The sequence below is a fragment of the Bufo gargarizans genome, chromosome 2 (genome assembly GCF_014858855.1).
Source record: "Bufo gargarizans isolate SCDJY-AF-19 chromosome 2, ASM1485885v1, whole genome shotgun sequence".
In the NCBI taxonomy this organism is placed as follows: Eukaryota; Metazoa; Chordata; class Amphibia; order Anura; family Bufonidae; genus Bufo; species Bufo gargarizans.
This window is the reverse complement of record NC_058081.1, coordinates 553,580,344-553,594,694: the sequence shown is the minus strand read 5'-3', so window position 1 is coordinate 553,594,694 and position 14,351 is coordinate 553,580,344. Positions and strand designations below refer to the sequence as shown.

Genomic DNA, 14,351 nt, shown 5'->3' with positions numbered 1-14,351 from the left:
ACAAACACAGATACCTCCTGCCCTCACTTATTATAACCTATTAACACTTTCTCCGCTGCTCCTTATTTCTAGTATAGCTGTCCAAATCCAGCCCCCCCCCCCCCCTCAGCAAATTCCCACTATCACCTCTACCTCCTACTACAAATCTCCGTCTACAAATTTCTGCAACCCCTTAAACCTAATAACTATTCCTCTGACCCTGCTCATTTGGTTCTTCTTGCAGGAGTGGAATGCACACTCTGTCTGTAACAAACTGTCCTACATTCATGACCTCTTCATCTCTTCTTTCTCACAGAAATATGGCTGACAACTCTTCCCTTGCTGCACTCTCTTATCGCGGTTTCATTTCACTCACTCACCACCACAACCCTTAATTTGAAGTACACTCTGTTCGCATCTACTCTCCCTCCAACCTCCAAGTAGCTGTCATTTACCGCCCCCCAGGCCCAGCCACCATGTTTCTTGACCACTTTAACACTTAGCTCCTACACTTTCTTTCTGCCGACATCCCCACTATCATAATGGGTTACTTCAACAATCATATTGACACCTGCCACTAAGCCGCCTCTAAACTCCCATCACTCTCATGCTCTTTTGGCCTCTCACAGTGGTCTTCCGCTCCCACCCACAGAGATGGTTACACTCTGGATCTTCTCTTTACACGGTTCTGCTCCCTATCTAACATTTCTAATTCGCCTCTCCCCCTATTCGACCACAACCTACTCACCTTCTCTTCATTGGTCTCTTCTACACACATAACACCACAATAAGTACAGCTCTGAACATATTTGCCCCCTCACACACAATAAAACCCGAAAAATCAAGACAACCCTGGCATATCAACCTGACCAAAAAACTCTGACAAGCTTCCCATTCTAAGGGTCACTTCACCTCATACAAGCAACCCCTCCTCATTTTCAAATCTTCACCTGCTGATGCAAAACAGGCCTACTTCTCATCTCTCATATCTTCCCTGTTCCACAACCCTAAAACAACTTTTTAACACTTAACTCCCTTCTCCGTTCCCCAGTGCCACCATCCTCTCCTCTCAGCTGAGGACTTTGCCACATAGTTCAAACAAAAGATAGTCAACATTAGAGAAAGCTTCAGTGCACAGTCCCCCACAGACCCTCTACACAACTGCTCAGTCCTCTTCTCCCAAAACCCGCTTCTGCACCATTACTAAAGATAAACTTTCCACTCTACTCTCCCGATCACGTCACCACCTGTGCACTAGACCCAATCCCATCCCACCTCATCCCTAACCTCACCACAGTGTTTATCCCAGCCCTAACTCATCTCTTCAACCTATCACTAACCTCTGGTGTCTTCCCCTCTGCATTTAAACATGCTACCCATCTGCTTTGTCCAGCTATCGCCCCCATATCACCTCTTCCATGAGCAACATGTTCATTCTGTCCTCTCACCTCTCCTGTGCCCTCTTTGACTGCCTACAATCTGGCTTCCGAACCCACCACTCAACTGAGACTGCCCTTACCAAAGTCACCAATGACCTACTAACGGCCAAAACCAGAAAACTTTACTCTTTCCTCCTTCTCCTTGACCTGTCCTCTGCCTTTGACACTGACTGAGGGAAGAGCGAGCATCGGACGTCACTGGGCTCGGCGCATGCCCAGTGACGAGGATGAAGCTCCTGCCCTCAGTCTCCTGCAGATCGCACTGGCGCAGCCCTCAGTGGGTACTGCGCCTGTGCGAGAGTTCGTTCGGCCGTGAGGGAGGGGGAGGAGAGGCTGTGGGAGGTTAGGCAGTCGGAAGGAAGGCGGGCTGGGCACTGTAAGAGGGGCGGTACTGGGCTCACTAAGGGGAACAAAACGCCCCTCTGGGCACCTTCAGGGCTAATTTGCATAACCATAAAAGTCGATTTTCACAGAAACTACTGGACGGATTACAAGATAGAAGAGCACAGCCTAATCAAGGTAAGCTGTGCTGCAGGACTGCTTTAAAATCGGATTTTGGGTTAGGGGAGGTGACAGAATCCCTTTAAGAAACCCTTCCTCATTTGATTATGCATTCCAGAAACAGAGGGGGAATATAACCAGCCCTGAGGAAACCTATATGAAAAAGCTTGTCTCCTCCAGAGGTCTAGTGCCAGGGGCTTTACGATTCATGCAGCACAAGTGCACAGGATCTATCTGACCCTGGTTTTCTTACATACCATGGGTTCTCTTCCCATTTCTCATAGCTCTATATCTAAAACAGGCAGGAACATCATTCTCTCCTTATGGTGCGGGGATACCCAAATATTTTTCTTTTTTGAATACATCAATACATTCACTATCCACACATTGTGCCTTGTGGGGGGTTAATTATCTTAGTAGGTTGGGTTGAAGAGGCCCATACACAGTGTGAATTATTCCCCCAATAAATTAAAAAATGAAGCAACTTTTGCAACAGATCTTAGTTAAAATGCTTCCTACTATTTTGAAAAGGAAAATCACTAAAGGATCAGTCTGCACAGTTGTTGTTGATCGGTAGTTTATCTGTAGTAACAAAACAGTAGGGAATTTTTAACCAAGAACTACTGCAAAATTGACAGAGCCATTCAAATGAGAGGTCCATGCGTCGATACTGCTTTAATGTCTGCCTGTCTATCCGCGCACATCTTCAGTTTGTGCCCGTTACAATAATGGTATATGACTTGCGTAGATCATAAGTCACATAACGTTTTTATAACGTGTGTAGCTGCACCAAACCTTACACACGCAGCGACCCTCAGTATAAGCCTTCACAGTATCTGTACCTGATTGGTAGCTTGGATTAGCTCCTGCGCCTTGGCTCTGCTCGCCATGTTAGCTTCTTCCATCTTGAACAGCAAAGCAGTCACTAAAAAAATAAATAAAAATCAAATACAACAATGTTAAATATTTCATATACAAGTTACAACAACCCCTATCATTCACATTTTAATGTATATGAGCATCTCTGACTATCCTTTCAAGGGATATGTTTAGCATCTTTTTACTCAAAATAAAACCCAGTAAATACAGTCTATAACTTGTTTTACGGGTCCAGATATCGTCTTTATTATATTCCAAGGCTGAATCACAATCTATTTCACTCCTTGTCAACTGAACCTCTATAGTTTGCACTCAAGAATTCGGAGAAGTGTCTTCTTTGCACCGGGAATTCTTTTTTAACTCAACATTCATAGAAAACAATTTTTTCTTTTTGCTTTTTTAATAATAGTATGACTACTCTATTGTTCTCTTGATAGGCCCGGATAAAGATGTTCACAGAAGAGCATTGCACTAATCAATATAATGTGTGATGCTCTAATAGAGTTAAATTAGCCTATATGCCGTGCTAAAAGTCCAAACAAAGAGGACAGGAAGTAGAATACATGGATAGACCTTAAATGTATATCCCCCCCCCCCCCCCCCCAAAAAAAAATAAACATAAAGATTAATCATATTGGTTTTTAATACATGATAAATTTGATGGAACTGTCCCTTTAAGAAACATTAACCCCTTAGCGCAGAACGCCGTACATGTACGGCGGGGGATGCATTGCCAGAATGCATTCCGCCTTACATGTACGGCAGGATGGTCGGGCGGGCACCGGAGCGGTGCGCACCCGATCACTGCAGGGGTCCGGCAGTCCCTGGTAGCCGGGCCCCTGCTGTATCCGCCGGCATCGCTGTTTACAGCGATGCCGGCGGATTAACCCTTTCTATGCCGCGGTCCGCGTGGACCGCGACATAGAAGTTGTTTGCGGCAGGTGAGTGATCGCATCGAGTCCCCGCGCTGCTGTGGCGGGGACCCGATGCGTGACAAGGCAGCCCGATGCCGTGCAGAGGCTGCCCAATGCCCTGCACGGCATCGGGAACTGTCTTCTACGGGAGCCGAGGAGATCCAGCCTCAGGCTGGGTCTCCTAGGCAACCAGTTAGTGTATGACTCAGTGTCATACACTAACAGGCAATGCATTACAATACAGATGTATTGTAATGCATTGCAGAGGGGATCAGAGTGGGATAGAAATAAAGTTTTAAAAAAAGTTACAAAAAAAGTGTTTGGAATAAAAAAATAAAGTTTCAAGTAAAAAAAAAAAAAAAAAAAAAAAACACGCCCCATTCCCCTGATTTTCTAATAAAAAATTGAAAAAAACCCACACATATTAGGTATCGCTGCGTCCGTAACGAACGGCTCTATAAATATATTACATGATCCACCCCATCCGATAGGCACCATAAAAAATAAAAACTGTGTATAAAAAAGCCATTTTTGTCAACTTACATCACTAAAAGTGCAACACCAAGCGATGAAAACGGCGTATGCCCCCCAAAATAGTACCAATCTAACCGTCACCTCATCCCACAAAAAATGAGCCCCTACATAGTACAATCGCCCAAAAACTGAAAAAACTATGGCTCTCAGACTATGAAGACACTAAAACATTATTTTTTTGTTTCAAAAATGAAATCATTGTGTAAAACTTAAATAAAAAATAAAAAAATTATATTTTGGGTATTGACGCGTTCGTATTAACCTTCTCTATAAAATTATCACATGACCTAATCCCTCAGGTGAATACCGTAAAAATAAAAAATAAAAAACGGTGTAAAAAAAGCCATTTTTTGTCATCTTACATCACAAAAAGTGTAGTAGCAAGCGTTCAAAAAGACATACGCACCCCAAAATAGTGCCAATCAAACCGCCATCTCATCCCGCAAAAATCATACCCTACCTAAGATAATCGCCCAAAAACTGAAAAAACAATGGCTCTCAGTCTATGGAGACACTAAAACATGATTTTTTTTGTTTCAAAAATGAAATCATTGTGTAAAACTGACATAAATAAAAAAAAAAGTATATATATTAGGTATCACTGCGTCCGTAATAAACTGCTCTATAAAAATATCACATGATCTAACCCCTCAGGTGAATACCGTAAAATATAAAAAATAAAAACGGTGTAAAAAAAGCAATTTTTTTGTCACCTTAGATCACAAAAAGTGTAATAGCAAGCGATCAAAAAGTCATACGCACCCCAAAATAGTGCCAATCAAACAGTCATCTCATCCTGAAAAAAATGAGCCCCTACACAAGACAGTCGCCCAAAAAATAAATAAAACTATGGCTTTCAGAATGTGGAGACACTAAAGAATCATTTTTTTTTTTCAAATGCTTTGTTATGTAAAACTGAAACAAACAACCCAAAAAAGTTGTCATATTTGGTATTGTCGCGTCCGTGACAACCTGCTCTATAAAAGTACCACATGATCTAACCTGTCAGATGAATGTTGTAAATAACAAAAAATAAAAATGGTGCCAACACAGCAATTTTTTGTTACTTTGCCTCACAAAAAGTGGAATATAGAGCAACCAAAAATCATATGTACCCTAAAATAGTACCAACAAAACTGCCACCCTATCCCGTAGTTTCTAAAATGGGGTCACTTTTATGGAGTTTCTACTCTAGGGGTGCATCAGGGGGGCTTCAAATGGGACATAGTGTAAATAAACCAGTCCATCAAAATCTGCCTTCTAAAAGCCACACGCCGCACCTTTCCCTCTACGCCCTACCGTGTGCCCGTACAGTAGTTTACGGCCACATATGGGGTGTTTCTGCAAACGACAGAATCTGGGCAATAAATATAGACTTTTGTTTGGCTGTTAACCCTTGCTTTGTTACTGGAAAAAATGGAGTAAATAAAAAATTTTGAAAAAAATTTAAATTCTCGAATTTCATCTCCATTTGCCAATAACTCTTGTGGAACACCTAAAGGGTTAACAAAGTTTGTAAAACCAGTTTTGAATACCTTGAGGGGTTTAGTTTCTTAGATGGGGTCACTTTTATGGAGTTTCTACTCTAGGGGGGGCTTCAAATGGGACATGGTGTAAATAAACCAGTCCATCAAAATCTGCCTTCTAAAAGCCACACGCCGCACCTTTCCCTCTATGCCCTACCGTGTGCCCGTACAGTAGTTTACGGCCATATATGGGGTGTTTCTGCAAACTACAGAAACTGGGCAATAAATATAGACTTTTGTTTGGCTGTTAACCCTTGCTTTGTTACTGGAAAAAATGGAGCAAATAATAAATTTGGCAAAAAATGTAAATTCTCAAATTTCATCTCCATTTGCCAATAACTCTTGTGGAACACCTAAAGGGTTAACAAAGTTTGTAAAACCAGTTTTGAATGCCTTGAGGGGTGTAGTTTCTTAGATGGGGTCACTTTTATGGAGTTTCTACTCTAGGGGTGCATCAGGGGGGCTTCAAATGGGACATGGTGTAAATAAATTAGTCCAGCAAAATCTGCTTTCCAAAAACCACACGGCACACCTTTCCTTCTACGCCCTACCGTGTGTCCGTACAGTAGTTTACGGCCACATGTGGGGTGTTTCTGCAAACTACAGAATCAGGGCAACCCATATTGAGTTTTGTTTGGCTGTTAACCCTTACTTTATTGCTGTAAAAAATGGGTTAAAATTGAAAATTTTCCAAAAAATAGAAATTTCTAAATTGTTTCTCCATCTGCCATTAACTCTTGTGGAACACCTACAGGGTTAACAAAGTTTGTAAACCCAGTTTTGAATACCTTGAGGGGTGTACTTTCTTAGATGGAGTCACTTTTTTGCATTTTCTATTCTAGGGGTACAAGGGGGGGCTTGAAATGGAACATGGTATAAACAAAACCAGTCCTGCAAAATCTGCCTTGCAAAACCCATATGGTGTTCCCCTCCTTCTATGTCCTCCCGTTTGGCCAAACAGTAGTTTACAACCACATATGGGGTATTTCTGCAAACTACAGAAGCAGGGCAACCCATTTTGAGTTTTGTTTGGCAGTTAACCCTTGTTTTTTTCCAGGAAAAAATTGATTATATTGGAAAATTTTCCCAAAAATCAAAATTCTTAAAATGTATTCTTTTTGCCATGAAGTCTTGTGGAAGACCTAAAGGGTTAAAAAAGTTTGTAAAAACAGTTTTGAATACCTTGAGGGGTGTAGTTTCTAGAATGGGGTCATTTTTGGGAGGTTTCTATTATCTAAGCCTCACAAAGTGACTTCAAACCTGAACTGGTCCATAAAAAGTGGGATTTTGAAGATTTCTGAAAAATTTCAAAATTTGCTTCTAAACTTCTAAGCCTTGTAACATCCCCAAAAAATAAAATATCATTCCCAAAATGCTATAAACATGAAGTAGACATATGGGGAATGTAAAGTCATCACAATTTTTGGGGGTATTACTATGTATTACAGAAGTAGAGAAACTGAAACTTTGATATTTGCTAATTTTTTCAAATTTTTGGTAAATATGGTATTTTTTAATGCAAAAAAAATTTCTTTTTTGACTCAATTTTAGCAGTGTCATGAAGTACTATATGTGACGAAAAAACAATCTCAGAACGGCCTGGATAAGTCAAAGTGTTTTAAAGTTATCAGCACTTAAAGTGACACTGGTCAGAATTGCAAAAAATGGCCTGGTCCTTAAGGTGAAATAGGGCTGTGTCCTTAAGGGGTTTTTAATATTAGGATTGTGTATGTGAGGGTTTATAGCTTTTTGAATGTTTGCAATGAAAACTAGCCTACATCACAAAATCCACTACAGTGCTTCTGATAAAGAGAACTCGGGCTGACCCTTTAGTGCAAATGTAAATTTTTGGGAGGTATACCCCAGGCAAAATAACAAAAAAACTGTAAATACTATTGCCCAGATTTACTAAGGTGTCTGTGTCTACAATGTGTCTAAACAGTGGCACAAATTGGCGCAACACTGTGTCTACACTTCATTTCTATGGGGCCATGTGGATACGTGTGGTCATTCCACAAATTGTAGAATATGCATTGCAGACAAGAATAGCCCCTTCTATTGATGAGAGAGCGGAAAATACATAACGCACATGGCAGATATCCGTATTTTGGAGAAACTTTGTTTGTTGCCCAATATATAGACCGTGTTCATGAAGCCTAACAAGCAAAAGATAACACGTCAGTTTAAAGAAGCACTCCCACAAAAATCGTTACATCATTTACCTGCCTAACAAGTCAGAGAATAAAAAAAAAAAATTGTGGGAGTGCTTCTTTAAGACTGCATATTGTCTTGTGTGTATGAAGCGGCAGATACCGGTGAATTAACCTATAAATACAATATAATGAATACCAATTTCACCTTAGTTACTAAACTGATAGCCCAGCTACTTCCTAGTTACCCGATTCTGCCAAAACGGCATATATTACAGTTTCCACAGGAGGTTATTACCGGCCTTACCAAGAGCCATGGATGGCAAACATATGCAGTGATAAAAGATAAAGCGGGCTGGAAAACCAGGCAGAATCAGGAGACTAGGAAAAGCAACAAAAAACCCCCATGGGAAGAGTTATGGAATCAATACTGATTGTGAAAGATCTGTCTACAGATATAACTAAGAAAAAGTAACAAGAGTTTCCATGGGTTTATATACATAACAAAAAAAAAAAGAGTGTGAAACAACTGAAAATATGTCATATTCTAGGTTCTTCAAAGTAGCCACCTTTTGCTTTGATTACTGCTTTGCACACTCTTGGCATTCTCTTGATGAGCTTCAAGAGGTAGTCACCTGAAATGGTCTTCCAACAGTCTTGAAGGAGTTCCCAGAGATGCTTAGCACTTGTTGGCCCTTTTGCCTTCACTCTGTGGTCCAGCTCACCCCAAACCATCTCGATTGGGTTCAGGTCCGGTGACTGTGGAGGCCAGGTCATCTGGCGCAGCACCCATCACTCTCCTTCATGGTCAAATAGCCCTTACACAGCCTGGAGGTGTGTTTGGGGTCATTGTCCTGTTGAAAAATAAATGATGGTCCAACTAAACGCAAACCGGATGGAATAGTATGCCGCTGCAAGATGCTGTGGTAGCCATGCTGGTTCAGTATGCCTTCAATTTTGAATAAATCCCCAACAGTGTCACCAGCAAAGCACCCCCACACCATCACACCTCCTCCTCCATGCTTCCCAGTGGGAACCAGGCATGTAGAACCCATCCGTTCATCTTTTCTGCGTCGCACAAAGACACGGTGGTTGGAAGCAAAGATCTCAAGTTTGGACTCATCAGACCAAAGCAGAGATTTCCACTGGTCTAATGTCCATTCCTTGTGTTCTTTAGCCCAAACAAGTCTCTTCTGCTTGTTGCCTGTCCTTAGCAGTGGTTTCCTAGCACATATTCTACCATGAAGGCCTAATTCACACAGTCTCCCCATAACAGTTGTTCTAGAGAAGTGTCTGCTGCTAGAACTCTGTGTGGCATTGACCTGGTCTCTAATCTGAGCTGCTGTTAACCTGCGATTTCTGAGGCTGGTGACTCGGATGAACTTATCCTCCGCAGCAGAGGTGACTCTTGGTCTTCCTTTCCTGGGGCGGTCCGCATGTGAGCCAGTTTCATTGTAGTGCTTGATGGTTTTTGTGACTGCACTTGGGGACACTTTCAAAGTTTTCCCAATTTTTCGGACTGACTGACCTTCATTTCTTAAAGTAATGATGGCCACTCGTTTTTCTTTACTTAGGCTTCTTTCACACTAGCTTTCGGGGCTCCGCTTGTGAGTTCCGTTTGAAGGCTCTCACAAGCGGCCCCGAACGGATCCGTACAGCCCCAATGCATTCTGAGTGGATGCGGATCCGCTCAGAATGCATCAGTCTGGCACCGTTTGTCCTCCGCTCAGCAGGCGGACACCCGAACGCTGCTTGCAGCGTTCGGATGTCCGCCTGGCCGTGCGGAGGCAAACAGATCCGTCCAGACTTACAATGTAAGTCAATGGGGACGGATCCGTTTGAAGTTGACACAGTATTGCTCAATTTTCAAACGGATCCGTCCCCCATTGACTTTCAATGTAAAGTCAAAACTGATCCGTTTGCACTATCATGCAATGCTTCATGGTAATGCAAACGGATCCGTTCTGAACGGACCTAAGCGTTTGCATTATAGGTGCGGATCCGTCTGTGCAGATACCAGACGCATCCGCTCCGAACGCAAGTGTGAAAGTAGCCTTAGCTGCTTTTTTCTTGCCATAATACAAATTCTAATAGTCTATTCAGTAGGACTATCAGCTGTGTATCCACCTGACTTCTCCACAACGCAACTGATGGTCCCAACCCCATTTATAAGGCAAGAAATCTCACTTATTAAACCTGACAGGGCACACCTGTGAAGTGAAAACCATTTCAGGCGACTACCTCTTGAAGCTCATCAAGAGAATGCCAAGAGTGTGCAAAGCAGTAATCAAAGCAAAAGGTGGCTACTTTGAAGAACCTAGAATATGACATATTTTCAGTTGTTTCACACTTTTTTGTTATGTATATAATTCCACATGTGTTAATTCATAGTTTTGATGCCTTCGGTGTGAATCTACAATTTTCATGGTCATGAAAATAAAGAAAACGCTTTAAATGAGAAGGTGTGTCCAAACTTTTGGTCTGTACTGTGTGTGTGTGTGTGTGTGTGTGTGTGCTGACGCGGCTGGGTATGACATAGTTATGGGGGATCTGTGGAGGACGCTGTGTTGTGGGGGATCTGTGGAGGACGCTGTGTTGTGGGGGATCTGTGGAGGACGCTGTGTTGTGGGGGATCTGTGGAGGACGCTGTGTTGTGGGGGATCTGTGGAGGACGCTGTGTTGTGGGGGATCTGTGGAGGACGCTGTGTTGTGGGGGATCTGTGGAGGACGCTGTGTTGTGGGGGATCTGTGGAGGACGCTGTGTTGTGGGGGATCTGTGGAGGACGCTGTTATATGTGGGGGATCTGTGGAGGACGCTGTTATATGGGGGGATCTGTGGAGGACGCTGTTATATGGGGGGGATCTGTGAGGACGCTGTTATATGGGGGGATCTGTGGAGGACGCTGTTATATGGGGGGATCTGTGGAGGACGCTGTTATATGGGGGGGATCTGTGGAGGACGCTGTTATATGGGGGGATCTGTGGAAGACGCTGTTATATGGGGGGATCTGTGGAAGACGCTGTTATATGGGGGGGATCTGTGGAGGACGCTGTTATATGGGGGGGGATCTGTGGAGGACGCTGTTATATGGGGGGGGATCTGTGGAGGACGCTGTTATATGGGGGGGATCTGTGGAGGATGCTGTTATATGGGGGGATCTGTGGAGGACGCTGTTATATGGGGGGGATCTGTGGAGGACGCTGTTATATGGGGGGGATCTGTGGAGGACGCTGTTATATGGGGGGGATCTGTGGAGGACGCTGTTATATGGGGGGGATCTGTGGAGGACGCTGTTATATGGGGGGGGATCTGTGGAGGACGCTGTTATATGGGGGGATCTGTGGAGGACGCTGTTATATGGGGGGGATCTGTGGAGGACGCTGTTATATGGGGGGGGGATCTGTGGAGGACGCTGTTATATGGGGGGGGGATCTGTGGAGGACGCTGTTATATGGGGGGGGGATCTGTGGAGGACGCTGTTATATGGGGGGGGATCTGTGGAGGACGCTGTTATATGGGGGGGATCTGTGGCGGACGCTGTTATATGGGGGATCTGTGGAGTACGCTGTTATATGGGGGGGATCTGTGGAGGACGCTGTTATATGGGGGATCTGTGGAGGACGCTGTTATATGGGGGATCTGTGGAGGACGCTGTTATATGGGGGATCTGTGGAGGACGCTGTTATATGGGGGATCTGTGGAGGACGCTGTTATATGGGGGATCTGTGGAGGACGCTGTTATATGGGGGATCTGTGGAGGACGCTGTTATATGGGGGATCTGTGGAGGACGCTGTTATATGGGGGATCTGTGGAGGACGCTGTTATATGGGGGATCTGTGGAGGACGCTGTTATATGGGGGATCTGTGGAGGACGCTGTTATATGGGGGACCTGTGGAGGACACTGTTATAGGGGATGTGTGGAGGACACATAGGGCCATGAGGGGGGCCAGCTTAAGACATATAGCATCTTATGCTGGTCCCGCTCATGTGTCCTAAACTAAGCACATAACTGCCTTTTGCGTGTAAAGTGTTTTACTAGTGTGTGTGTGGGTGAAACAATCTCTCTCCTAACAGGTCCGGCCTCTGTACTCACTATGAATGCAATGCACTGCAGCGAGCGGCAGCGAGGTCACTTAGTAACGCTCCTGCTTCCTGAAGTGGAAGGAGCGTTACTAAGTGACGTCAGTCACGCGCCGGCCACCTCGCTGCAGTGCATTGCATTCATAGTGAGTACAGAGGCCGGACCTGTTAGGAGAGAGATTGTTTCACCCACACACACACTAGTAAAACACTTTACACGCAAAAGGCAGTTATGTGCGCGGGGCCCCTTTTATATATAATCGCGGCATTTTCGGGTCGGCCAAAGCGCCATATCGCATTTGCCGATTATCGCGATTCGATTATTTTTTTGATTTATCGTGCAGCCCATATATATATATATTATATATAGATATAGATATATACACATACACACACCTAATACGCATAGCTTTGTGTAAATAAGCCCTAAAATAGTATGGCCTGCAAACAATAAACCAACAGTAGAAGGTATCTTATAGCAGCCAAAGTAGAACCTTTGTGAAGGGGCTGTATTGCTCCTTGGGAGCCATGAAACTGATTCAGCGCTAGAGTCAATTATGTCTACCAATAAGTCTTAATGGCAATTTCTTTTTTGTGAGTTCACCTTTAAAAGACAAAAGGACATTAAAGGGGTATTCCCATCTTAGACAATGGGGGCATATCGCTAGGCTATGCCCCCATTGTCTGATAGGTGCGGGTCCCACACCTATATCGAGGATGGAGTGGGGAGCGCTGTGGCTGGGGGACCCCAGATTTCCCGGGGTCCGTCCACCACCAAGCGCTAATCCCCACCTCTCCCATAGAAGTGAATTGGGAGCGTGCTGCGCATGCGCGGCCCATGCTCCCATTCATTTCTATAGGGCAGACGGCAATAGCCAGCACTCGGCTATTTTCGGCGGCCCCATAGAAATGAATGGAGAGTGGCTGCGCATGCACAGTGTGCTCTCCTTCACTTTCGGGGCTCCGTTCTCGATATAGGTGCGTGTCCCAGCGGTGGGACTCGCACCTACAAGACAATGGGGGCATATCCTAGCGATATGTCCCCATTGTCTGAGATGAGAAAACCCCTTTAAACATGGGTTTTGAGCTGTAGGCAGCATGTTCTAGAGCAGGAGGAGCTGAGTAGATTATATATCTAACTATATATCAAAGTCAAGGAGGCGGTCCTATCAGTGACTGACAGCTATCTGTGTATACACAGTCAGAGAGAGCAGGCTGTCAATCCCTGATAGGACCGCCTTCTGGATTCAAAGCCCAGAAGGAGCAGGATTAGTAAATGAAATAACGAGATTTTTGTATAACTTACCAGTAAAATCTCTTTCTCGCTCTTTCCTTGGGGGACACAGAAGACCTTGGGTATAGCTATGTCCTCTAGGAGGCGTGACACTAAGAAAAAACTGTTAAGCCCCTCCTCCACAGCTATACCCTCAGCCTGGAGAGAAAGGCTGCCAGTTGCGTGTCCAAGTAGTGAGAAAAGGCAAAGCCCAAGAAGTGGAACCAACAAGCCAACTACCCAACGGGTAAAACAAACTCGGAAACTCGTGTAGAGAAAAAACAAAGAATGGGTGGGTGCTGTGTCCCCCAAGGAAAGAGCGAGAAAGAGATTTTAATGGTAAGTTATACAAAAATCTCGTTTTCTCGCCCAGTTTCCTTGGGGGACACAGAAGACCTTGGGACGTTCAATAGCAGTCCAAGAGGGGAGGGACTACAACACCAAGGCGAAGCACCCGAAGGCATCAAGAAACCGCCGCCTGCAGACCAGGCAGCCCAAGACAGCATCCGCTGAAGCCCGAGTATGCACCCTGTAGAACACGGTAAGGTGTGCAAGGAAGACCAGTGACCGCCTTGCACAAATGCATGGCCGAAGCCCAATGCCCCCGGCCCAGGGGACACCAACCGCTCTGGAAAATGAACAGTGACACCAAAAGCAGAACCCTGCCCCTGGTGCGGTAACCACAGCAATAGCCACTCTGAGAAAGCGGAGGAAAGCCACCCTGGAGGCCGCAACCCTTGCACGGACCTCCTAGAAACACAAGAGACCAAACGTCGACAAGAGCCGGAGATCTCCAAGTAAAAACGCAAGGCCCAAACAACGTCCAAACGGTGAAGTGTCCGTTCCCGGGGGCGGGAAGGGGAGGACGAATGCCTCGCGGAACTGAAAGACAAACACCACCTCCAGAAGGAAGGAAGAGACGGGATGGAGAACAGCCCAGTCCTAGGGAAAGACAGAAGGCTCGGAACGAGAAGGACCGCCACTCAGGCACCCGTCAGAGACCCGATGGCTACGGAAACACAACCGCACAGGACAGAAGGAGTAGAGAAAACTACTGTAACGGCTCCAAAGGA

At 44.8% G+C, this 14,351-nt stretch overlaps 1 protein-coding gene across 1 annotated transcript in view; it reads right to left on the bottom strand.

Annotated features, from left to right (window-relative positions):
• Positions 1-14,351, bottom strand: part of SCAF1 (SR-related CTD associated factor 1) — a 68,224-nt gene that overhangs the window by 16,277 nt on the left and 37,596 nt on the right. The window contains 1 exon segment of the mRNA XM_044281592.1: positions 2,762-2,844. Coding sequence (XP_044137527.1) covers positions 2,762-2,844 — 83 coding nt within the window.